The sequence below is a fragment of the Rhinatrema bivittatum genome, chromosome 4 (assembly GCF_901001135.1).
Source record: "Rhinatrema bivittatum chromosome 4, aRhiBiv1.1, whole genome shotgun sequence".
Classification (NCBI taxonomy): Eukaryota; Metazoa; Chordata; class Amphibia; order Gymnophiona; family Rhinatrematidae; genus Rhinatrema; species Rhinatrema bivittatum.
The window spans coordinates 6,403,989-6,428,572 of NC_042618.1; the positions used below are offsets into that span (position 1 = coordinate 6,403,989).

The window sequence follows — 24,584 nt, forward strand, 5'->3', positions numbered from 1 at the left end:
ATGAAGGGGGAGTTAGTTATAAACAGGGTGGAGATGATCCGGAGAAAAGCTACAGGGTCTACACCAACAGTCACATGAGATGAGACTTAAGGACCTAAATATCCGAGAGGAGAGGAGAGTTTGGGGGGGGGGCGGGAGGGATAAATAATACACAAGAAGTACACCTTTTTCAGAGGAAAGAATGCTCTAGGTCAAGAGGTCCAAGGGAGTAAAGTCAGGAAATATTTCTTCACAAAAAAGGTGGAGGATGCATAGAATGGCCTCCCAGTGGTGGTGGAGACGCACAGATGTGATGAATGGAGGGGAGAGCCAAAGATCATCAGAGGATGACGACGGTCTATGACCTTGCATCAGGAACGAAATTGGGCCCAATGGGTCCTCGTTTGCCGTCGCTTCTGATTCTCCTGAGAAGGACTGCGATTTCCAGCATCAAGTGAGGCAGAACCAAGCCTGGATTACCCTGTTCCAGTTGACCTGAGCGAGCTGGCAAATTTAGCCCGGCAGCTGGGATGTAAGATTCATGGGTCCCATAAACCCATTGAGCTGGAAGCCCATAGAAGCAGGGGAGAAACTGCTGAGTCCTAAAAGGGGGCGGGGAGAGGGCCCTTCCATTTGTTTCCGGAACGCGCTTCAGATGCTGTAAGGGCGTTGTCCGTTTTGCACCTATGGCGGTAGAGTTCTCGTGCTTAGTTCCACCTGACTCACAGGTTTGTGACTTCCTGCGCACATTCACCGCAGCTCCTCTGTCCTAAAAGCTAAGGGAGCTCAAGAAATAAACCACGGGGGGGGGGGGGGGGGGGGGGGGCAAGAGCAGAGATGGAAGAATAAGAGCAGCAGGTTTATTATAGTAACCAACAACATGCAATCTCGTTTCTCTGGATAACGAATTACTGTGGAGCACGTTCCAGGGCCAAACGCAGCACAGTTCAGGTTCAGTTACGCCGAGCACTTTTCCAGTTGCTTTTTGAGTGAAATCCAGAATCCCTCTCTTCTCCAGCACATGGCCATGCCCCTTGTTTCTAAAAGCAGGGTCTGGTACAGCCTTGGGGACAAAATGAGGTGATGCTTTTTCTCTCCACGGCTCGGAAAACTATATCCCTTTCTGGCACGAGTAATCAGTACATTAACGAGTGTCTGTGGATAGGGAAATCAGAAATCTATAACGGGTTCTATTTCCATAGTACGACAGATGTTCTTGCAATGGCTCTCTGTGGTCCCTGGAGGTCGGTGGGCCGTCAGGCTCCGAGGGAGTGATGCAAGGGGGCAAGGGCAGGTGCGGCCGGCCTCGGAGGAGCAGAGATTTACCCAAGCCCCAGTTCCATGCATTTTACCAGAAACCAGTTTTGCAGATTTAAAAAAAAATGTATTCTTAATAATAATAAAAAACAGTAAAAGCAAAAACTGAGCACTGTGTGCCCATGGGGTCAAATCATGTAAACATGCAATGAAAGCACTGGATTATTAAGAGGGGTTGGATCAGCCAGGAAAGGGAAAGCAGAGATCAGGTCACTGGGGTCGGATTAGCTCTGGGTGTGACGACCATGGGGCTTAATTTTGGCTGAAATGTTTAAAGAACTGAGCAGAATCTGCTGCTTTTCCAGTGGGGTTTCAGGCGCTCTTGATTAACCGAACCCCTCTAGGTTTTCAGCCACGGTGAAGTAAAAAACTGATCCGCTTTAAACGTAGCAGTCCAGGACATGCATACTCGGTGTGAGCAGAGCCTGCTTTCTACTCTCTTCTTCAATGCAACCTTTTCAGGCTAAAGTCCTAGCATGCATCCTTTTCACGAAAGCTGTTTTTTTTTTCTTCTGAGAATTGCTTTTACATTTAGAAAATTAAATGCTTACACAGAAGATGCAGTTTCAAAACCACGAAAGCAAACGTGACTGCTGCTGCATTAGGCCACGTGAATGCATGAATATAACGGAGAGCAAGAAATAAACCCAGCGATACCTTTGTATTGGCCTAGCAGGGCATTATTTCCTGAGTAGCTTTCGGGAGTTCCAATCCCGTCACCGGGGCAGCGCAAACACTGCTGTTGCCCCAACATACCGGTGCCTCATAGGGGGGAGAAAGCAAACTGTGCCAGCAAGGGCCAGATTGGAGTTTATTTTAGCTTTAAAAGCTTTTTCAGTTTATGTAATGTTTATTTCATGTCTTAAACGCATTTTAAACGTTTATATTTTTTTTTCCAGAGAAATTCGACATACTAAAAGCTTAATCTATATCGATCCAGAGGCCTTCAGGAACCTCCCGCAGCTCAAGTACCTGTAAGTAGAGCTCTCGTGGTTCGTTTGCTGGGGATTGGCGCTCCTTCAGGGTTAAGATGGGCTCTTCATGCCTCAGTCTGTACCGCTGAGAGCTCCCCCGTCAGTAAGGTGGCGAGCCGGGGGCATTTTCCCCGATTAAACTGGCCAGCCTGCTCCAGACACGGAGGCACTTCTGAGGCCTGGGCAAGATTAAGAGAAAAAGCCTTTGAACCCAGACATTTAAATCCGTGGTACCAGTGCACACGTGTGCATGGAATCATCCCCAGGGAGGAACACACACAGAGCACTAAGGGAAATACTTGTCCTCTTTGACATCTTTGTAGTCGGGACTGCGCTGGGCTGACTCTCTGAGCTGTGGGTGCTGCTGGTGCCATCGAAGGACCGCAAAACGTGTACAGATCTAGATCCGTCCCTGATCTCTTCTGCTGTCCCTTTGATTTATCTATGTTTTTGCTTTACCCTTCAGTGGCATTTTCAACACCGGCCTCAAAGCGTTTCCCGACCTAACGAAAGTGAGCTCCGGCGTGGTGAATTTCTTACTGTAAGTAGCCGCACATCTGGCGCAGGCCTCTACACACACACGGTTTTTCGTTTTCAGTTTCGTTATGTCTTTGTTTTGTTTCATGTTTTTGTTTGTTTTGTTATGGGGGTTTTTTTTTCCATTTATTTGAAAAAAGAACGAGAAACCAAAAAAGCAAAATAAAATGTAAAAATTGTCGACTCCCTGCCCCGTTGCAAAGAAAACAAACAACGCCCCTCCCCCCTCCAGTTCCTAAGCCACATTTTGCCAAGCTGGGGGGGGGGGGGAGGGAAGGAGGAGGTTGTGCGTGGTCAAACGTTTTGCTTCTCTCCCTATCCCCTCCACCCTTGCCCTTTTTCAAAAACTGTGCTTTGAAAAATGATTTTTCCTGTGATTTGATTGCTAATGCGTGATTTTCTGTTAACCATATGCCAGTGGATTGCAAAGACCTGGAAAGAAACATCTCGTGACGTATTTTGTATCTCACAGTAGCTAAAACTTCAAAGCCTAGGTGACCGCCCCTGATCTTTCTGTTCTACCACCCCCTCTGTCCTGTAGGATAATCAGCCCCTCCTAATAAAATTCTGGAGCAGGGCCTGTAAACATTCACAGGCCAATACAGTACAGTGCGCTCCGTCAGAGCATTTTCCCTTGCCCCTTATTCAGTAAGGGGCAAGGGAAAACGCGCATCCAACCCCCCGAATCTAATAGCGCCCTCAAGATGCAAATGCATGTTCATGACCCTATTAGGTATTCTCGTGCGATTCAGAAAGTAAAATGTGCAGCCAAGCCGCACATTTTACTTTCAGAAATTAGCGCCTACCCAAAGGTAGGCGCTAATTTCTTCCGGCACCGGGAAAGTGCACAAAAAAGCAGTAAAAACTGCTTTTCTGTGCACCCTCCGACTTAACATTATGGCGATATTAAGTCGGAGGTCCCGAAGAGTAAATAAAAGTTAAAGAAAAAAAATGGGAAGTCGGCCGGCGGCTGTTGGGTCGAAAACCGGACACTCAATTTTGCCGGCATCTGGTTTCTGAGCCCGTGGCTGTCAGCGGGCTTGAGAACCGATGCTGGCAAAATTGAGCGTCGGCTGTCAAACCCGCTGACAGCCGCCGCTCCTGTCAAAAAGGAGGCGCTAGGGATGCGCTAGTGTCCCTAGCGCCTCCTTTTGCCCATTTCTACCTCTGGGCCTCATTTAAATACTGTATCGCGTGCACAGGTGAGTGGCCTGTGCGCGCATCTGGAGAGCAGGCATTCGCCCGCTCTCCCGCAGACTTTACTGAATCGGCCTGTCAGTTTGGCACAGCTTGTGCCAATGCAGAATTAAGGCTGGCATTCAAAGGGCCGATTCAGACCCTGCCCGGCCGTGCCTTCTGGCGCCACTTTGTAACATGGAAACTCGCACGACGATTCGGACAAATTCACGCGGGCTTCTCATAGGAGCCAACATGATTGGGGGGGTTTGCTAAACTTAATAAAAATGTAGCCCTCTCTGCATCCGGCGAAGGAAATTGTTCAATACTGGGGGTGCCTGAACACCCAATGCACCCACAGAGCCGACCCTTATGAATGCCTGGCTAGGTGCTAAGCCGACCTGAGGGCATGTCGTTACCAGCTGGCTCCCCTTCCTCCCTACCCCAGCGGCCATTCCTAGAAGGTTCTAGAGGAGCCGCCTGCAGGAGCTGCCCACTTACCAGGCCGCACTGCCCCCTGCAGGCCCGTTTCCAGCTTCAACTTTGCCCTCCAGCGTGTTTGAGCTTTTCAAGTTTGTAAAAAGGTTTTACATTCATTAAAAGTGCTGTACATAGAATTAATGTCCCATACATAATGTTTTACATTCAGAAAAAAATTGATAAATAGACCAAGAATTAATACTTAAAATCAGAATTCAAAGGAGCAGTCCACGGTTACAGAGGGGTTAATATTCAAAACTGACTGGTTAGGAAACGTAGCTGGTTAGAACGTATCCGGCGAAGTTACGATGTATATTCAGGGGCACGGCTATGCCTAATCTACGGCATGTCTAACGTTAGCCACAAACTTTATGTGGCTAAGTCCGAATATCGGCAGTTAGCCTCATAAATTGTATGGCTAACTCGCTCTGCCCTGTTTGGTCCACTCCCTGCCCATAACTTATGCTGCTAACGTTTTTGTTGTATAAGGGACTTACACGGCTTAAAAAGCGTTGGCCACTGAAGGGGGGAGGGGCGTACGTTTAGAGACCACTACTTAGTCCTGCTTATTCGGCTAAATAGCGCTGAACGTGCTTTGAATTTTGACCTCGTCAAGTACAGCAGGAAAAAAGAAGGCAGAGCCTAACAGGCCTAATCTTAAAAAAAAATGTAAAAGAAGGAAAGGGAGGCGCTAAAAGCAGCCAACAGATAAAGAGGCTTCTGGAGGGTTGGGAGAGGCAGCTACATTTGTTTCGGGAACTTGCTTACCATTCAGAAATAATGCAAGCTGTGAAGGTTCATAAAAAGTGAAGTGGCTTACTTTCTTCCACTTTCGATTTCTAACCTGCTTTTTCCATAGCAGGGTGCAATGATCAAGAATCATAAAATACAATCATCATGGTTAAAATAATCACAAAACAGCAACAAAAGTAGTAAAATGTTTAAAACGGTTCAAAAGCAACAATAAAATTAACACTTAACCAATCATGAGTACAAGGAAAGCTTCTAATTAACATAACATTCTGCTGTGAGCATGCTCTCAAAGTTGTGAGCTGTAGATCTTTCTGGTCCATGCCTAACCTCTAGCAATAGAAGGTTATGGGCTGTATTGCTTTCAGTGATAGAAGGAGTAAGAAGAGATTTGTGCCTTTAAGCCGCGGTGGTGTCGTAAAGCGACATCTGCCGGTATAAAGGATGAGATTCTCCTCCCCTTTTTTTGGCTGGGACAATGCTTTGACCAGTTTCCTGTGACTTTGCTCCGCGGTGCAGAAGCCGGTGGATGTCACATATTTTTCCACGGAAGGAGTAAATCTGATACTCTGTTGCTAGGCTTAAGGCCCAGCTCGTTTTAACACCACCAGCTAAAGCAGCCTGCATCTGGAGTCTTATTATTTGTCTCAGCCTCTGAATGGAGTGGGTGACTGATTTTACCAGGTGAACTGTGCTGGATTTTCATTAGAAATGAATTCCTATTGAAGTAATAACTGCAGGTGAGTTAATTTTGCACAAACCTTGAAAGGAATGAACCTCCCTTGTGGTGTGTTGAGTAGGATCTCAGTCTCTCAAATTTACTGCTAATGCCCTGACTAATATGTGCATTGTGCTGAAGAGAGCTTCCTTCAAGAGTTCAATGGATGCATCACATATAGGCAACGTGTCTAAATCTTCCCATTGGTCCCTTTTAACCAGGCCAGTGCAACCCAATAATATTTATTATTTTTATATACCAACATTTGATCTCAATCAAGATATCACACCAGTTTACATTCAGGTACTGTTCTATCCTCAGAGGGCTTACAATCTAAGTTTTTGTACCTGGTCACAGGACACAAGGAGCAATAGTAGGACTTGAACCCTGATCTCCTGGTTCATAGTCCACTGCTCTAACCACTAGGCTATTCCTCCTCCCTACTAGGACGGTTTCTGTATCTTTCTATCACATTTTCTTGCTCTTTGATTCCATCTCTTGGTACCTGAGGATTATCTCTTCCTCTCTCCAATCGTTCCACAGGATAGTCACTTGCTGCTGACGCTCCTATCAACAATGCCATTCCTGTGCTTCACTCTTTCACCGCAATGTCCAGTTTTTTTCCATCAAGCTTTTATCAGAACAAATTAGAATGTCCCCAGGTGACCATGCATATTCCTTTTTCAACCAACAAAAAGCTTCAGCTGGTAGTACTGCTAAATTGTTTTATTTCGCCACTGGAGACCGTATCTTCATAATGAGATGAACAAGATGGAGTCGGTCCAGAGGGCGACTAGAACATAAGAAATTTCCAATACCGGGTCAGACCAAGTGTCCATCAAGACCAGCATCCTGTTTCCAACAGTGGCCAATCCAGGCTACAAGTACCTGGCAAATACCCAAAAATTAAGTCTATTCCATGTTACCGTTGCTAGTAACAGCAGTGGCTAATTTCTAAGTCAACTTGATTAATAGCAGGTAATGGACTTCTCCTCCAAGAACTTATCCAATCTTTTTTTAAATCCAGCTGCACTAACTGCACCCCAGGCCGCTCCGAAATCAGGTGGGAGGGAACAGGGAAGGCTGCGTGGCTCTGCACGTGCAAGGTGCAAAATTGTGCACCCCCTTGCGCGCGCCGACCCCGGATTTTATAACCTGTGAGGTAGATCTTTAAAAAGTACGCGCGCGCGAACAAAAGTACGCTGGATTTTATAAGATACGTGCGTAGCCACGCGTATCTTATAAAATCCGGGGTCAGCGCGTGCAAGGCTGCGCAAAATCGGCAGCCTGCGCGCGCCGAGCCTGCCTCCGTTCCCTCCGAGGCCACAGTGCCAGGGGACTCGGGACTGCCCTCCCGGCCCGCCCCCGAACCGTCACCATGCCCCCTGGACACGCCCCCTCCCGCCTCTTTTATGAAGCCCCAGGACTTACGCATGTCCCGGGGCTTTGCGTGCGCCGGCGCGCAGGGCTTTTAAAATCTAGCCCCGTGCGCGCAAGTTATAAAATTGGATGTACATGTACGCCCGTGGGCAACCTTTTAAATCTACCCCAAAATGTTAAAATACACATACACACAGTTAAAACTTAATTGGTCCTTATTTGTAAACAAAGAGTTGAAATTTAAATATTACCTTAATTTTCTTATATTGGAACAAAATTATATGGTTGTACTTATGTGTGTCGATACATAAAACTGGAAAGAGAGCAATTTTATAGACCAAATCAATTCACTTAACACACCAAAAGAGTCCAAATTAAACAATTAACTTAAGATCTAAAAAGTAAGTATACATTTGAGATTAAACAAATATTCCATATTGAGATAACATATTTTCAAAGAATTCTTTAAAAAAAATTTTTTGTATAAATAGAAACAGTTAAAAAATTATTAACTAACATAGTTTTATAATTAGGACTTCTACATAATTGATTAAAATTTGATACCATCTATCAAGTTATAATGGAAAAATTTAAAAATTTAAAATTTCTCTCATAAATGTCTCTCTCATTCAGAATTCTCCAATGCAAGACGTTTCCAGTCATAGTTCTGTAATTTAGAATTCTGCTATCCTTTGATTTAAAGTGATATTTCACTGGAAGTTACCAAAAGTAGTCCAGAGGGCTGTGACATGCAAATCCCCTGCCTGAGTCTATGACTCATCTATTCAATAATCATTTAAGTACCTTCTTAGTAAGATTGCAATGCTTGACATTTCTGCTGCATTTGATACAGTCAATCACGATGTCCTCCTCAATATCTTGAAGAGTATCGGGATTACTGGCAATGCCCTCACCTGGATTCAATCGTACCTCCAAAATCGCTTCTTTACTGTTTTAGTGGACAACAATGAATCTGACCCCATCAGTCTCCCTCAAGGTGTGCCCCAAGGATCCTCTCTCTCTTCTACCCTCTTTAATATATACATGCTTCCCCTTACCACGCTTCTCACTAACCTTCACATCAAGCATTTCATATATGCTGACGATGTGCAACTCATTTTCCCATTCTCTGACTCTCTACAAACTGCGCTACAGAACTGGGAATCCTGTCTCTCCTCTATCAACCAACTCCTCAATGACATGCAGCTAGCTCTAAATCCCAACAAAACTGAACTATTAATCATATCTAACAGGCATCCGCTCCCAGACATTCCTTTTGCATACTCATCTACCACTTTCCCCCCGCACACTCGCAACCTAGGTGTCCTTATTGACAATCATCTCACCTTTAAACCATTCATTAAATCCATCCTAAAGGAATGCTACTTTAAGCTCCAAACGATAAAAAAACTCAGACCCCTGCTTCATTTCTCCGACTTCCGCACAGTTCTCCAGTCTATCATTTTGTCTAAAATAGACTATTGTAACGCTCTCTTCCTCGGCATCCCTGCAATACATACCAAGCCTTTACAACTTTTGCAAAACGCCGCCGCTAGGATTCTGTCAAACACAAGAAAAAGAGACCATATTACCCCCACACTCATAGAACTACATTGGCTCCCAATAAAATCACGAATTCTTTATAAAGCACTCTCCATCATTCATAAAAGTCTGTTAAACTCCAAACTCAACTGGATCAACCCCCCCCCTCCTCCCCCGCACCTCCAACAGACCCACCCGCACAGCCCTTCAAGGGACCCTTCGTGCCCAACCCATCAAAACTTTCAAACTCTCCTCTACTATTAGCAGAGCTTTCTCCCTCGCCAGCCCCACCTTATGGAACTCCCTACCCCATGATATACGCCTAGAGACACATACACCCAAATTAAAAAAAAAACTGAAAACCTGGCTTTTCCAGCAAGCCTACTCCATATCCCCCCCCACCACTTAGAATTTCCCCTTTAGAGAATTCCTCTATAATATATACTCTTCGAGCTATGACTATGAATGCCTTCGATTTAAGACTAAGAATTTGCCTGCTGTTTTTTGTGCTTTGAACTCTCCTATCTGTGTATATAGTTGGTTTACTCATATTGATTTATATTTATATCTAGTTTTCACCCCCCTGTTTAATGTACTCTATTGGTTATATGTAAGGGCCCCGCCCAAAAGTTAATCTTGTTCCGCTGTTATATGTAAGGGCTCTGCCCAAATGTTTTTGTTTTTTGTAAACCGATGCGATGTGTCAACGGATGTCGGTATAAAAGAGACCTTAAATAAATAAATAAATAAATAAATAATAGGTCTGGCAACCTTTTCAGTCTCATTCTGGGTTTCCTGGGCTTGCAGCTAATGCTGCATAGTTGCATTTTCCTCTTTTTTTTCCTCTCCTGCAGTTCACTTAAGTGGTAATATGCTCTTTAACCTCCTATTCCCTTGGGAGGTAGATTTCACTACAAGGAAATCTCAAAATAAACTGGGCTCCTAACTCAAAATCTTCATTTTGCATAGTAAGACATTTTTCTTCTGTGCTGAGTAGCCCTAGAAAGATCAGGGTAGATCCACACTTTACACCCCATATGGAGAATACGAGGACAACGAAAATGCAGTCTAAACACCGAATCATGATTTTGAAATGTAGCAAAAGTAATAAGTAAGGTAGCCGATGCTCTTCATCTATAACAGATGACTCTAATAATGCAGAATGGTTCAAGTCCAATTCACCCTGGTTCCTATTATCTCTTTCAACATCTCTATCTGAGGCCCAATTCCCCCTCCTCCCCCAATGCAGATAATAGGCTTTCAAAATTGTAGGCATAACTGTAAACTGTAGGAGATATTTTAAGCACATCCTGCATATAAGAACTGAAAAGGTCTTCTGAGGAAATCATGGAAACCACAGGAAAATGTAATATGCACAGGTTTAAATTCTTTGCAGCATTTTCCAAATTTTCTAATCTCCACTCCACAACAATTTTATCTTGAACATAAGAAGTTTGTATCCCTCAGAGATTGTTTGCGGCAAAGGCTCAAACTGTGTAGTATAGGTTTGTAAAAGATCTTCATGTGAATGAACTCCACTGTAAGAAGTAGTAGTAAGAGCAGCGAGAGAAATCAATGACTGTTCCACGGAAGAGAGAACCTCCAAGATACGGTTGAGAGTAATGGGGAAAGGCTTGGGAGTCCCAGATGGTAACAGGGAATGCCGGACGTTGGAAACAGCACACTGCACGGACGTAACAGATCTAGCTGGCTCACTATACCCTCAGCCACGGCATTCCCTCCAGCTCTTGACATCGATATGTCGCTGGTACTTATCTAACAGTGGATGTCGGATGTCAGTGGGACTCACTTGAGCGGTATGCGAAGAACCCCTCAGCTTTTCCACACACACACACAAACACACACCCCATGCTTACATCTGGGGCTTCTGCTTCAGCTCCTGCAGCGCACGCTGGAAACGTTTGCTATCGGAGCTGAGCGAAAGATCTTCATAGTCTCCAAGCGGTCACGTCGCTCCACCAATGCCAGCCTCAAGGGAGCACACACTCGGCAATTAAGTAGTGGTCTGAAATTGCTCCATTATTTCCACACAGGTAAGACTGAAAGGGTAGTAGGGGGATTTCCCCAAAGTCTGCCCTTACATTTAGCCATGGGGGAAAAGGCAAAAGGAAAAGTTATAGGACTGACGAAAATCAGAGCTCTTCCAACATGCCTTCCCAGTCAGCCATCTTGGGGCAAAATGCCTCATTTTTTGTGACAAACTTTTGCTTCTGATATGAAGCCAAGGATTCTTCACCCTCCCAGACCTTTAACACAGCAAACCACAGTGAAACTTTATATCTGGGTCATACAGCACTGTATTCTGGGAAAAAAAACAACACAGAGTGTTTCATAATAAAATTAAAAGAAATAAAAATGTTTATAAACCCTTGTGAGTGTCAGCCATTGAGACATTACCATGTCTATGGTCCATGCCTGTCTGGATATTCATGCTCCAGCTATTATGGGATTAATTGTCTATACGCAAATCTATGCCCAGATGTGTAATGTATCTTTTATGGGTGTCAGCAAGCCAGGGATACATGCAAACTTCTCAACACAACAGACGTTTCCTGGACCTCTCGATCATTCTCCCATATGGTCCATAAAGGGTACTGGATGTTATCTATTTTGCTTAGTATTCAATTGCATATAAAATGAAGTTTGACATATAAACTAAATAAATCCATCTCCAAAACAAGACAAACATCTTTGAATAAAGAATTGTTTAAATTAACACAACCCCCGTAGCTTTTCAATTGCGTATAAAATGAATTCTCGGCTTGCTGACACCCATAAAGATACATTGCACGTGTGGGCATAGTTTTGCCATATAAACAATTGGTTCCGCTATCTCTCTTTTTTGAAGATATATATATATTGTTTGGCCAGTTGGCTTGGCTTTTGCATTCAGTATTATGGGACTAACACATGCCCTTTATGAGGGATGTGCATTCATTTGAAATGAGTGGGTACAATGCAATGAAAGTGACCATTTTTATGTCATTTGTGGCCTTCAGAAATGAGTGGAGGTGCTCACAAATTTAAATAAAAATGTTAATTTCATTTGTTTATGTTTCCCATTCAAATGTATGGCTCATGTAAAAGTGTTGCAGTGGGACTGGTAACTATAGCAACCAAACAAGCCTGTGTGAGATAGCAACCTGGATGGAGAACTAGGCAAATAGAGAGCATGGAGAACCAATCAAGGTGAAGCATTTTGTAAGCTAGCCTATAGATCAAGTGGCACTGATGTCCGCCCACTGCATGGTCAGAGCACAGGCAAAGAATCTCCATTTCTCTTTTGGATTTCACAGGGAAAGTTTGTCTACAGAAGTTCTCTTAGAGTAAAAGAGAAGGTTTTAACAAGGAAGAGAAATCAAATTTTGGATTTAGCAAAGGGCTTTTTGTTATATTCACTACTGCAGTCACAGTGCATACACTGTGAGAGAGAGACAGAGGCACTACTTTCTGTCTGTCCAGTTGGGCAGAGTAGTAGACTGGAGATAGAGAAGTAGTGAACATTAGTTGTTGTTTTTTGTGTGTGTCTGACTTTGCACTGAGAGACAGATTGCAGTGAAGAAAAGCACACAGCCTTGTCAGTTTATTTTCTGACAGTTTTTGTATATGTGTACAAAAGAAGTCAATCAGCAGTGCACACACTTACAATTTGTATGTGTGTGTGTGTGAGTGTGTGAAAGAGCGATTTTTGAGCATTGAGAAGAATAACCTAACAGCGAAGACTGAGTTGTGCCACTTTCAGGCTGCTAAGTATGCTTGGAAAGTTGGCTCTGCATGATAAGCACTGGCAAACTCAGTCTGTCAACTTGATTGTGTAGCAGACAGATGCTCAGTCAGTATTAAAGTGGTACTGGTGAGTGGGTACAGTATATCAGTAAAGTATAATGAGACATCAAAAACCCCAGTCTTTGATCTTACCATGACAATCCGATGCTTTGTACATTTGCTACACTACTCATGGACTCTTTTGCTCTTCATGCCACTTCTGGTACCTCTTTGCCCGGCTAGGGCTTTTGATGCCATTCTTCTTCCTACCTCAGCTCTTGCTGTATATCTTGCTATGCATCTATTTAATCACCAGTGCTGCTGCTTCTGCTATTCCAAGCCTTGGTACCTTTAGGTGGCTCATCCTCTGCTACAGCTTTGAGGTTCTTTCCAAATTCCATTCCTTCATAGTACTTTCTAACTTTTGGTCTTTCTATGGCAATCCAATGCTTTGCACATTTCCTGTACCACTCATATATCCTTGGGCCCTTTATGCCACTATTAGTACTGATGATTTTCAAAGGTCTCTGTCCAGTTACCTTTAATGGTTTCATAGCCTTTTGGATTTTTTTTTTCAAACTCCCTTCCCTTATAGTTCTTACTGACTATTAGTCTTCTCTGGTATTTAGCCTTCAATGGATTATACCACAGCAAAAGGCAAGACCAACAGAATTGCAACACCCAGAACCAGATGATGCTCCTCCATGATTAATGCTTCTCAGGTAATGGAGGTAGTATTTGCAAAAACTGATTCAAAAGAAAAATTGTATCCTGAATTCCCTGAATCACAGTATATTGAACAGCTAGTGGCTGAGGAGAATGTTGGGTCTCTAATCAGTAGCATTTTAGCCTCCAGTGCTTTGGGGATATTTCTGCAACTTATAGCATTTTGATCCCCCTTTGTGGTACTTTGAGCAGGTCATGCCATTTGTTGGTACCCTTTGCCCCTCTTTTGAAGTCTTGGGGTATTCTGGCTACTCATGCTGCTATTTTGCTTCTTTCATGGTGCCTTGGAGAGCTCCCACTACTGCTGGAACTGTTTTGTACTATTACAGATCCTTGGGTGAATCTTGCCACTTTTGAAACCATGTTGACTCAGTCTTGATGTATTGGAATGCCCTTCACCCTTTGGATGATATCTACCCAAAAGTTTCATTAGACATGATTAGAAAACCTCAATTTGGGAGCCCTAAAACTGGCATTACTTCCCCCATTGACTGCTTGAATTTGTTAAACTATTTTTGTAATATCTCATTGTATGTTTTGACTACAAAGACCAGGGGACACACAATGAAGTTATTGGGTATGGGTAATACATTTTAAAACTAATAAGAGAAAACATTTTTTTACTCAACGCATAATTAAACTCTGGAATTTGTTACCAGAAGATATGGTGAAAGCTGTTAGTATAGCTGCATCTAAAAAAGGTTTGGACAAGTTCCTGGAGAAAAGTCCATTAACCATTATTAAGGTAGAGTTGCAGAAATCCCCTGCTTATCCCTGGGATAAGCAGCTTGGAATCTCTCTACCCCTTGGGATCCTGCCAGGTACCTGTGACCTGGATTGGCCATTGTTTGAAACAGGATACTGGGCTTGATGGACCTTTGGTCTGACCCAGTATGGCAATTTCTTATGTTCTTATGATTATTATGAATGTTATTTTATTATAAACCACATAGAACTTTGGATACAGCTCTATAAATAAATAAATAAAATAAATAAATAAATAATGGGAAATGAACAAATAGAATGAATAAATGAAAAAAAATGTTGTCTGATATGAACTTAAACAAATGACTGCTACATACAAAATAAATAAATAGGCCAAAACAAACTTTTTGCCTCTGCCCATCCTTATCTTTTAGTAATATTGCTTAAGTAAATTCCATCTCTGGTGGGCATTACTGTTGCAATCCACTTATAAGGTTCAAATCAGGGGAAAAAAAAAAACCTAAAATGGTAAAAATGAGCATTTGTTTACAGGCTTTGTTCACTTCTCTGGCCTAATAATGGCCTTCTGCAGTTGGCTGCTTTCCATCCCAGTGTTTTGATGTGATTTAAAGAACATCTATTTTTGTTCTATTTTTTTTCAGTGAAATTGCAGATAATCCGTACATTACTTCAGTTCCTGCCAACGTGTTCCAGGGGCTCTGCAATGAATCTCTTACCCTGTAAGTACTGCCTGTCTGGTTTGTGGATGAGTCATGGTCTCCTTCCCCCGTCGTGGCTCTCCAGGGTATTATTAATGTGCTAGAGCCGGGCCGGGGGTCATGAGGCTGGCGAGCACTTCCCCCACCCAGGCCTCTGTAAGCCCAGCACCTTAATCCCCCCACGAGCAGACGGGGGCCCTTCTCCTTCCCACGCGGGAGCATTGCGTAGGCTTGCAGGAAAGGTCAGTCGCGGATCCATAGTCAGCACCCCCCCCCCCCCCCCCCCGTGCTAATACTCCGCTGGCGGAGGAGCACCCATGCCATAACGTTACTAACGTGTGAAAAAACACGGAGTGGGGGGGGGGGGGGAAGGACAACCAAAGTCTGTTCCTGCTCTGCCTGGGCTGTGAGCGCCTCTCTCCTGCCAGGTATCCCAGCTCCGCTCTGAAGCTAAGCTTTTTCACCCCGGCTTTCCCCCTTTTCCCACCATCTGGCGCTTGTTTAAGAGCCCTCCAGCTGGAGTGCCTGACAAAGGGGGAAAGCAAGATAAAGCAGTTCCCTCCACTTCACCGCCTTCCCTACTGCAGAGCTCATCAGCTCCATGCTGGCCTCTTGGGAGGGACGACTCCCCTTCCTCAGCTCCGTCCAGCCCCACTCGGCATTGCTGTGGCATACATAGAAACATAGAAATGATGGCAGAAGAAGACCAAACGGCCCATCCAGTCTGCCCAGCAAGCTTCGTTGGTGGTGGGGAGCTGGAGAGGCGTTAGCTCCCATGCCGGTGCATTCTGGGACCTGTGGTTGTTCTGTCTTTGAAATGCCTCTGCAGCACCACAGTGAAATGGGATGTGAATTAAAGAACCGGGACTTAACCCACGTGTCTCGCCCGTGACACCTGCCGAGCAAAAAAAAAAACCAACTGCATTTTCAGAGCGGATTGTGAAACTGGAGAAAGTCAACAACAGGCCCGCTCTGCATCCGTCTGCACTGCAGCTCATCCCGCGCCTCGGCAACAGCGCAGGGATAATGCCCGGGTAGCATTGTGCCAAGTGCATCGAATAAGTCAAATGTATGAGCACAGTCTAAGGTGCTCATCATTCTGCAAGCAGTTTGGTCAAGGAAGATTTCTCTGTTACACAATTCTTCCTGTAAACAGCTCCCCCTCCCTGGAAAAAAAAACAACGCAAAGTTTAAACTTTTAGTTTTTATTATTTGAAAACCTGTGCACAGCCTGTCAGGGTTGTCACCCAGGCCCGAGCGCACGCCACAGCGACCCCAGGAGGTGCCTGCAGAAGGCCTGGTGACATTAGGGTTATCATTTGGGCAGACGTAGAGCAGTAGTGGGGTGGACCGTATGCTTTTCTATGAAGTTACCCTAAGAAGGCAAAATCAAAACGAAAGGCACTTGGAAAAGGTTCTGTGCCCTTACGAAGCTGTCCCTTTACCCTGCCACGAGACTTCTGAGGTAAGTGTCTCCCTGTGCAGGGTGGGTGATGTGAGCCCGCGTAGGAGGTAAGCAGTGGCATCCTCTGCATAGGGCATGTACTTCCCTGCCTGGAGAAGCAGAAGCAGAGGAGGACCTGTGGCCCACACGGGGCATTATTCAGCAGTAAATTACCTTTCTGTCTTGGCTCTATTGCTATTGCAACCTAGAATTTGTTGGCTTTAGCTCTTTTACATTTTGTATTTATATTATCTCTAAAATGCAAAGCAGTTGACAAGGATATGCAGTGATACAGGTCAGTGCTATGTTTTAGCCAGCCAGAAGGTCAAAGGAATATGCTGTCTGGCTGATGATTTGTAGATCGTTATCAGCAAATAGGCCTAAAACTGAAGGCGAGCGGAGTACCCTGCTTTCCCACTGATCTGTCCCTGTTTTCCTTCTGCAGGAAGCTGTATAACAATGGCTTCATGTGGGTTCAAGCCTACGCCTTTAACGGGACCAAACTGGACGCCATGTAAGTATGTCCTCTGCCCTCGCCGTCCACCTCTCGCAGCGGAGTACAAGAGGCTTGCACAAAGCAAGCGACACAATAGGGTGCATTAGAGGGATCCAGACGGAGTCTGCACAAAGCACACAGGGCAGGAAAGCATGCCTGTTAAACCAGTAACATTTGTAATAAAACCTAACCAGCGCTGCAGAATAGTAATGGGCTCCATTAAGAAGACAATCATCGCACAACAAGCCTCTGTTCCCACGGGTCAGCGAGTTCTCATGGGTCAGGAGGCAGCTACTGTTCCCTTAAGAAAACACGAGAAGTAAGCTGCCGTTAAACCTGGCTGGGAAAGGAGAAGTAAAACCAGGGGCCCAGCTTCTTCTCCTTCCTCCTCCCCCCTAGACTGCATGGCAGGTGCCCCGCTTCTACGTGGCCCCCACCACGACTGTGGTTCTGGCCGGTGACTCGCAGGGCTCCTGCAGGGTTAGTGGTCCCTTTAAAGAAGCAGGCGTCAGAGAGAGCCGTGACGGATCCACATCCGGGAGGGTCGATTGGTTTATTTGGAAAGTCAGCTTTCACCCAAAGCGGTGTACAAAGTTAATTAGTAGGGGGTTTCAGTCTACTGATACGCCTATCGTGCCTGGTGAACAGGAAGCTAAAGCCTACATTGGCGCTGCTAAATAGACTGACTATACAGGACGACTTACGCGCACATATGTGTGGTCATTGATAAAATAAACGGCACACAGGAGGATGTACATAAATTTGTACAGCTGAACTTGCAGACTACTGATGACACAACTTGGATGTAAATAGTTGGTACCGATATAAAATAGATTTAATATATACAGTATGATAGACAGTGCTAAAATAAGTCATGTCTGCATGCAGGGTGGGGATTTCAGTTGATGCCAGCCTGGGAGAGACGTGACAGGGTGGGTGCCATGGTGCAGCTAGCCTGAAAACTTTGGTAGTGAGTACCATAGGGAGGGGCCTATTCCTCAGAAGGCCCTTTGGTGAGGGGGTAACTCTGGAAGGTCCCTGGGATGACCTCGGAGGTCTGGTCTGCATATAAACAGGTAGTTTGCTATTCAGGTATTCAGGACCTTTTGCTTTTAAGGCTGCGAATATTAGGCGTAGAGTTTTAAGGTTGACCCAGTGAAACTTTAGTAAAACAGCTGTGATGTGTGCAGGCTGCGTGTAACCTGCTTGTAGGCGCGCTGCAGCGTTCTGGATTAGCTAAATCGATGAAGGCCTGTTGGCAGGTCATTGTATAGGGCTTTGCAGTAGTTCAGCTGAAATGTTATCATGACCCGTACTACTGGTGAGAGTTTGGGTAACCGTTGAAAATGAGAGCGGCAGTTTTTGAAGGATGCTTGCATCGGAGGTAGCATGGGAACTCTGAGTCCAGCAAGACTCCATGCTTGTGGTTTTAATGGGACTTCCTGGTTTCCAAAAGGCATTTTCATGTCGGGGACTTGGCCATTCGCTTTTTGCACCCACAGAAATTCTGTTTTTGTCAGGTTTAGACAGAGCTTGTTGTTTGTTGCCCAATCTTGGATGGCTGAGAGGGGCGCAGTTTTCTCTCCTCGTGTTTTCCATTCCTTCCTGGCTGTCCTCCCTGTTACAGATTTTGGTATTTATTGGCAAAAAGACCAAACTTTCCCGACAACCCTTCCGTTGTGTCTCTCACTAAAACGTTGAAAAGAACCGGTCCAAGGATCGATCCCTGAGGTACAGCGCTAGTCACAACCCCCTCCTCAGCCAGTTTCTAACTCAGTCAGTCACTCTAGGATCCATACCTAGGGCGCACAATTTATTTACAAATCTAGCATGTTCCCTTGATCCAACTCTATGGTCACCCAATCAAAGAAACTGATCAGGCTAGTATTGATTAGAAGACTTAGTTCTGCTGTGCTGTGGGTTGTAGTAGGTTGTTTAGCATTTGGAATAGCTGCTTGGTTGTGTTTGCGACCTGCCTGATGGCTTGAGAGAAGTACTGTTTTTTGGTGGTTATGGCTTGGCGATAAATTGCCATGTGGGATCTATTTTCTGACTTCCTCATGGTGAGATTTGTGTCCTCTTCTTTCTGGTTTGCATCCGAGATGTTTGAAGTTTCATAGTTCATTATTATTTGTGCCTGGGGCCGTGGACTTGTTTTAGTGGAGTGGTCATGTCCAAGGCGATTGCTAAGTTGGCATTCCAGATATTCACCAGTTCTGTCATTGAGGTGGTTGGTTGTCTTGTTTTCAGATGGGTATTCTAGTGCTGCAAGCAGGTGCTCACCGGTCTGTTTCTTTAGTCTCAGGTTTCTTTTCAAGGTCTTGTAAGGAACTCTTTAAGTCACTGGTTAGGGAGAATTTAATTAGAAAATGATATGACAATGATAGTGGTACTGTCTTGATACCTCTGACTTGGTGTTTCTATTTGTCTGGCCCAGAGAGGATTACAAAGTCCAGTATGTGACCCTTCTTATGGGTGGGAGATGTTATTACTTGCATGAATCCTAGTTCAGGCATGGATGCAAGAAAATCTGAAATGTTAGAACCGGGATTATCTATATGTAGATTAAAATAACCCATCTCCAGATGAAGGTATCTCAGTGAGACCTCGGTGATTAACTCAATGAGCTCATAGACTGAGTGAGTTACTGCGTGGGAATCTGTAGGTCAGGAAGGTCCCTACTGGGGTGCCATGTCATTTCATTTACATGCATAGGGACTAGATAAGGTATAGAAATTTGGGGAGGTTTTGTGGTGAGAAGTGGAGATGCGTGTTGGAGGGTCTAGGCTCCAGTACTGCATGTTTTGCACCAAAGGGGTTTTACTGGTGTGGACTTTCAGATTCTCAGTGGAGAACTGTGGAAGTGAGAAGGGTCTCAGTCTTGTGCAGTAGAGGACCTGCCCTGTCTTTATAGAAGATATCAGAGGAGATGTCACAGTAGTATTCAGGCAATAAAGTGAACTATAGTTAGGCACTGTCTCCAAAGAGTATTTTGATAGGGATCTTGCTCTTGTGTTGGTGAACTGCTTGCTAATGAACTGTAAATCGGGGACCTTAGTAAGCATTTTATTTTTTGCACAAACCCAAACCTGTCTGGCTATGTGATTTGTTTTACTGGAGTTATCTCAGAAGTCCAAAGCTTTAAGGGTCCTGGAGCAAGTCTCTGCTCCCCCCTTTCCCCCACCACCACCACTGCCACCGGAGCAACCCAGGGAGACCATGCAGTGGCTGCATAAGAGCAGTCTGGGGCTCTCCGAGCGTTAGCTAACCCAGGAGAGATTCCTGGCTGCCAGGGCCAACCCCAGCCCATCTCATGCATTGTCTCACTGGCGTTGAAGTCTCTCTTGAACTACGAAGCAGGGCCTAGACCGCTCCAAAAAGTGTGGCTGGAACTATCCCTGGGAAAATGATTGGGTAAGAGATAGGCAGGCTCTGGATCAGAACCTTCCCCGTGCAGAGATGTGTGCAGCCGTTCTTTACAGCAGGCAGGCACAGCCCGCTTGTCAAACCTCCTTTTACCTGACCAGTCTCCTCCTAGGCGTAGCAAGAAAAGTGAGATCTAGAAATGGAATCCTAAGGGTTCTAGGTTTTCCTGCCTCCTAGGATGCTGCTTCTTCACAACTGTCTTCCCAGTGAAGTCAGCATTAAGAGTCGCACCTGCTGCAATCTGAACAGCACATTTAAGACTTTAACTTTGTCCAGAAACTGAAAAGGCAATCCTCCTGTCTGGCCATTCCCTAAGTTTTATCCAGTAATTCCTGCCGTGCTGGAGAGGTTCTCCTCCGCTCACACTGTGCAGGTCCTAATTTTGATTGGCAGATGTCACGTGTTGCTGTTTCCAGCAAGTAATCACATAATTGGGGCTAATATCCTGGTAAGAAGTGGAGAATAAATGTAATCTGTTCCTCAGGCATTTGGAGCTTGGGCCAACAGCAGCAGCAGCTGTAATGATTGATGTTCTGTGCCCAAGTTTTCATAGGTTTTGGCCCCAAAATGTCTTTAAAAAGGCCAGGGAAAAAAGAAAGCCAGAGATCCCTGTATGTAGGACCCCCAGTAAAAAGGTCCCTGATGATCCCCATGGCCTTTCAAGATCGCACGCCTAATAAAGGCAACGAGGGAAGACAAGGATGGTTTAGTTGGCCGACGGAGGACAGCAGGCTCTGAATCCCAGTGATGCTGCTTTGCAGCTTAACCACCGGACATTAATCCGGCCCTGTACAGCCTGACAGGAGATGTTCTGATCAAGCATCAAATCTTTCAGATCTGGGCGCGTGAGCAGGGGACGGGTCTATCACGAGGCAGGGTGTGGCAGCCACCTCAGGCAGCAAAGTTTTGGGGTGGCAAAAAGTGCCCCCCCCCCCCCCCCCCAAAAAATATATATATTTCCTGTGGCGGCTGTCTCTCACCTTGCCCTGAGACAGAAACGTAATCATGTGCCCAGGGTGAGGGGAGGGTTTCCCGCAGCCAGCAGTGGCACAGGCAGACGACAGTCTCTGTGGGGCTCCCGTAACCCACCTGCCAGAAGAGCCCCGCGGCGGCGCAAACGGGTGACATCGTGCTGGTGGGAATATTCTACGCCCCCACCGCTGCTGCAGGGCAGGGCTTCAGACTAAAGCAGCTGAATGCACCGTGCCGGCCCCTGCTGCTGTGGCTACGCTCTTGCTTACCTGTTTGCTGAGCTTGCAGCTGCCTTCGAGTGAGCCTTGCCGCTGCTGCCGGGAATGTTCCGGTCCATTTACTTTTTGTGCTTCATGTGGCGGCCGCTGGTAGGAGGGGAAGCAGGAGGCGGATCTCGACCTCAGGAGAACACATTTGACTGGGAGGAGCGGATGAGAGATCAGGAAGACCTCGAGCAGATCACTCTTAAGCAGCAACGCTGCAAGGACCTGCTCGCACCTCTGTGGCCAAACGCAGACTCCAATCCCGTTTGAGATGCTCAGGGAGAAGGAGGAAGGGAGATGAGGAGGGAATGTGCTACACCCAGAGATTAAAATAACCAAAAATCAATTTTAAAAAATGATGAGAGAGGGAGACTGGGGGCGAGGAGGAGGTGACTGGTGAGAGAGGAGGGGAGTGACTGAGGAGAGGGAGGAAACTGATGAGAGAGAGGAAAGAGGGAGTGACACGGAGGGATGTAAATGGTATTAGAGAGGGAGTGACTGGGGCAGAGGTAACTGGAGAGAGAGAGGGAGTGACTGAGAGGTATGTAAATGTGCTGGAGAGGAGGTACCTGGAGGGAGGTAACTGGAGACAGAGAGGAAGTGACTGGGGATAGAGGTAACTGGAGAAAGAGAGAGATGAAGTGACTGGGAGAGAGGTAACTGGAGACAGAGAGGAAGTGACTGGGGAGAGAGGTAACTGGAGAAAGAGAGAGATGAAGTGACTGGGGAGAGAATGGTAACTGGAGAAAGAGAGAGAGGGAGTGACTGGGGAGAGAGGTAACTGGAGACAGAGAGGAAGTGACTGGGGAGAGAGGTAACTGGAGAAAGAGAGAGATGAAGTGACTGGGGAGAGAACGGTAACTGGAGAAAGAGAGAGAGGAAGTGACTGGGGAGAGAGGTAACTGGAGAAAGAGAGAGAGGAAGTGACTGGGGAGAGAGGTAACTGGAGAAAGAGAGATGAAGTGACTGGGGAGAGAGGTAACTGGAGAAAGAGAGAGAGGGAGTGACTGGGGAGAGAGGTAACTGGAGAAAGAGAGATGAAGTGACTGGGGAGAGAGGTAACTGGAGAAAGAGAGAGAGGGAGTGACTGGGGAGAGAGAGGTAACTGGAGACAGAAAGGAAGTGACTGGGGAGAGAGGTAACTGGAGAAAGAGAGAGGGAGTGACTGAGAGGGATATAAATGTGCTAGAGAGGAGGTACCTGGAGGGAGGTAACTGGAGACAGAGAGGGAGTGACTGGGGGAGAGGTAACTGGAGAGAGAGAGAGAGAGAGAGGGAGTGACTGGGGGAGAGGTAACTGGAGAGAGAGATTGGGAGGAGCGATAACTGGAGAGAGAGAGGGAGTGACTGGGGGGAGAGGTAACTGGAGAGAGAGAGAGAGGGCATGACTGGGTGAGAGGTAACTGGAGAGAGACTGGGAGGAGAGGTAACTGGAGAGAGAGTGAGGGAGTGACTGGGGGAGTAACTGAAGAGAAAGAGATTGGGGCGAGGTAACTGGAGAGAGAGTGACTAGGGGGAGGTAACTGGAGGGAGAGAGAGAGAGAGACTGGGGGAGAAGTAACTGGAGAGAGAAGGAGTGACTGGACAGAGAGGTAACTGGAGAGAGAGAGGGAGTATCTGGGGAGAATTAACTGGAGAGAGGGAGTGACTGGGAGGGATGTAAATGTTATTAGAGAGGGAGTGAATGGGGGAGTGGTAACTAGAGAGAGAGAGAGAGTGACTGGGGGGTAACTGTAGAGAGAGAGAGAGAGAGAGTGACTGAGGGGAGAAGTAACTGGAGAGTGACTGGGGGGAGGTAACTGGAGAGCAAGAAGAGTGGAGAGTGTGACTGGTACTTATGATATGACCTGGATTGGCCACTCTCGGAGAAAGAATGTTGGGCTCAATAGACCTTGGTCCAAGCAAGCATGGCAATTCTTATGTTCTGGGGAGAAAGAGAGAGAGAGAGGAAGGGTGATGGGTGAGAGAGGAGAAAGTCTGTGTGCACCCCATTCTCTACTTTACAACATTCTCAGAGTGACTGGAAATAAAAAATTCCCTGGTATGGAGAGTGGGTTTGTTTGGGTTTTTTTAAATCCTTATTAGTTTTATTATTGGGTGTTTGATGTGTTTCTTGTCTTGCAATATTTATTTATTTAAAATTTGTATATGTTTTTAATTGTTAGTTGTTATTCTATTTGTCAGGAATTTTTTAAATATTATTTATATTAGTATGGTTTTACTATTATTGATTTTTCTTGACCTTGTTTGATGTTTTATGAGAAATTATTATGTTTCTGATTTTCCAGTTTTGCACTGCATACAAACTCAGGCTTCTTGTGGTTTCCATTTCTGTCTGCACATTTCTATTGATACTTTATGGTCACTTTATTCTGTATTGCTGTATGTTCTGCATGGGTGACTAAGGTGAGGTATTCTGCTAGTGCTTAGATTCTGTCTGGGATCTATAGCAGCTTGGTTTTCTCTCTCTTCTTAGTAGGAAGTATATTGGTGTTTTAGGGCCTGGTGTAATACTTGCCTTTTCATAGGTAGGGTTGTTACTGTTTGAGTGCTGGCAGTTAGTGCTGTTTTGGTATGGGAGGTTTACTATATTGTAATTGTAATTCAGTTTACTCATGGCTTTCTGAGTGCCAAGCTTGTTTCTGACATTACAATAAGCCTACTTTCATTTATTTATTTATTTGCAGGGTTTTATATACCGTTATTCAGTAGAGCCATCATAACGGTTTACAAATCTGCAATTATTATCCAACATATGCAATTATCTTACAATCAAATGGAGTTAACATAGTAGTTGGGAACAGTAGGGTTTTGTGAAAAATCAACATATTTTCTTAGTCGTTGAATAACAGAATATTGCGGAGAACATTTTCAAAGAACTTAACGGATCAAGGGAGTGAGCAGGGAGGGGTAGAAAAGGAGGGTTCACAGTTCATTTGTGCAGGGTTTTCTTTTTGGCACTACAGCAGTGAATGTCAATGTAATATGCGTGATGTAAGTGATATTTTTACCTCAGAAGATTGTACTTCGCCCTTGTAAAATCTGTTAATATAAATGCATCTTTTAATTGTGCGTGGAAAGGGCCAGGCAGAGGGGGCGCAAGGCTTGTAAGGTCCATCTGGCTCCCTTAATATCCCTGCACCGGCCCTGAGAGAGGAAGCCAGACTGTACTGGTGGGAAGGGGTGTGAGTGGGA

At 45.4% G+C, this 24,584-nt stretch overlaps 1 protein-coding gene across 2 annotated transcripts in view; it reads left to right on the plus strand.

The window, feature by feature from the left end:
* The window catches only part of TSHR (thyroid stimulating hormone receptor), a 255,027-nt gene that overhangs the window by 167,613 nt on the left and 62,830 nt on the right, over positions 1-24,584 (plus strand). For both annotated transcript variants that reach the window (XM_029597705.1, XM_029597706.1), the window contains 4 exons: positions 2,196-2,270; positions 2,737-2,811; positions 14,733-14,810; positions 16,679-16,747. In XM_029597705.1, the coding sequence (XP_029453565.1) occupies positions 2,196-2,270; positions 2,737-2,811; positions 14,733-14,810; positions 16,679-16,747 (297 nt within the window). The remainder of the gene's footprint in view (positions 1-2,195; positions 2,271-2,736; positions 2,812-14,732; positions 14,811-16,678; positions 16,748-24,584) is intronic.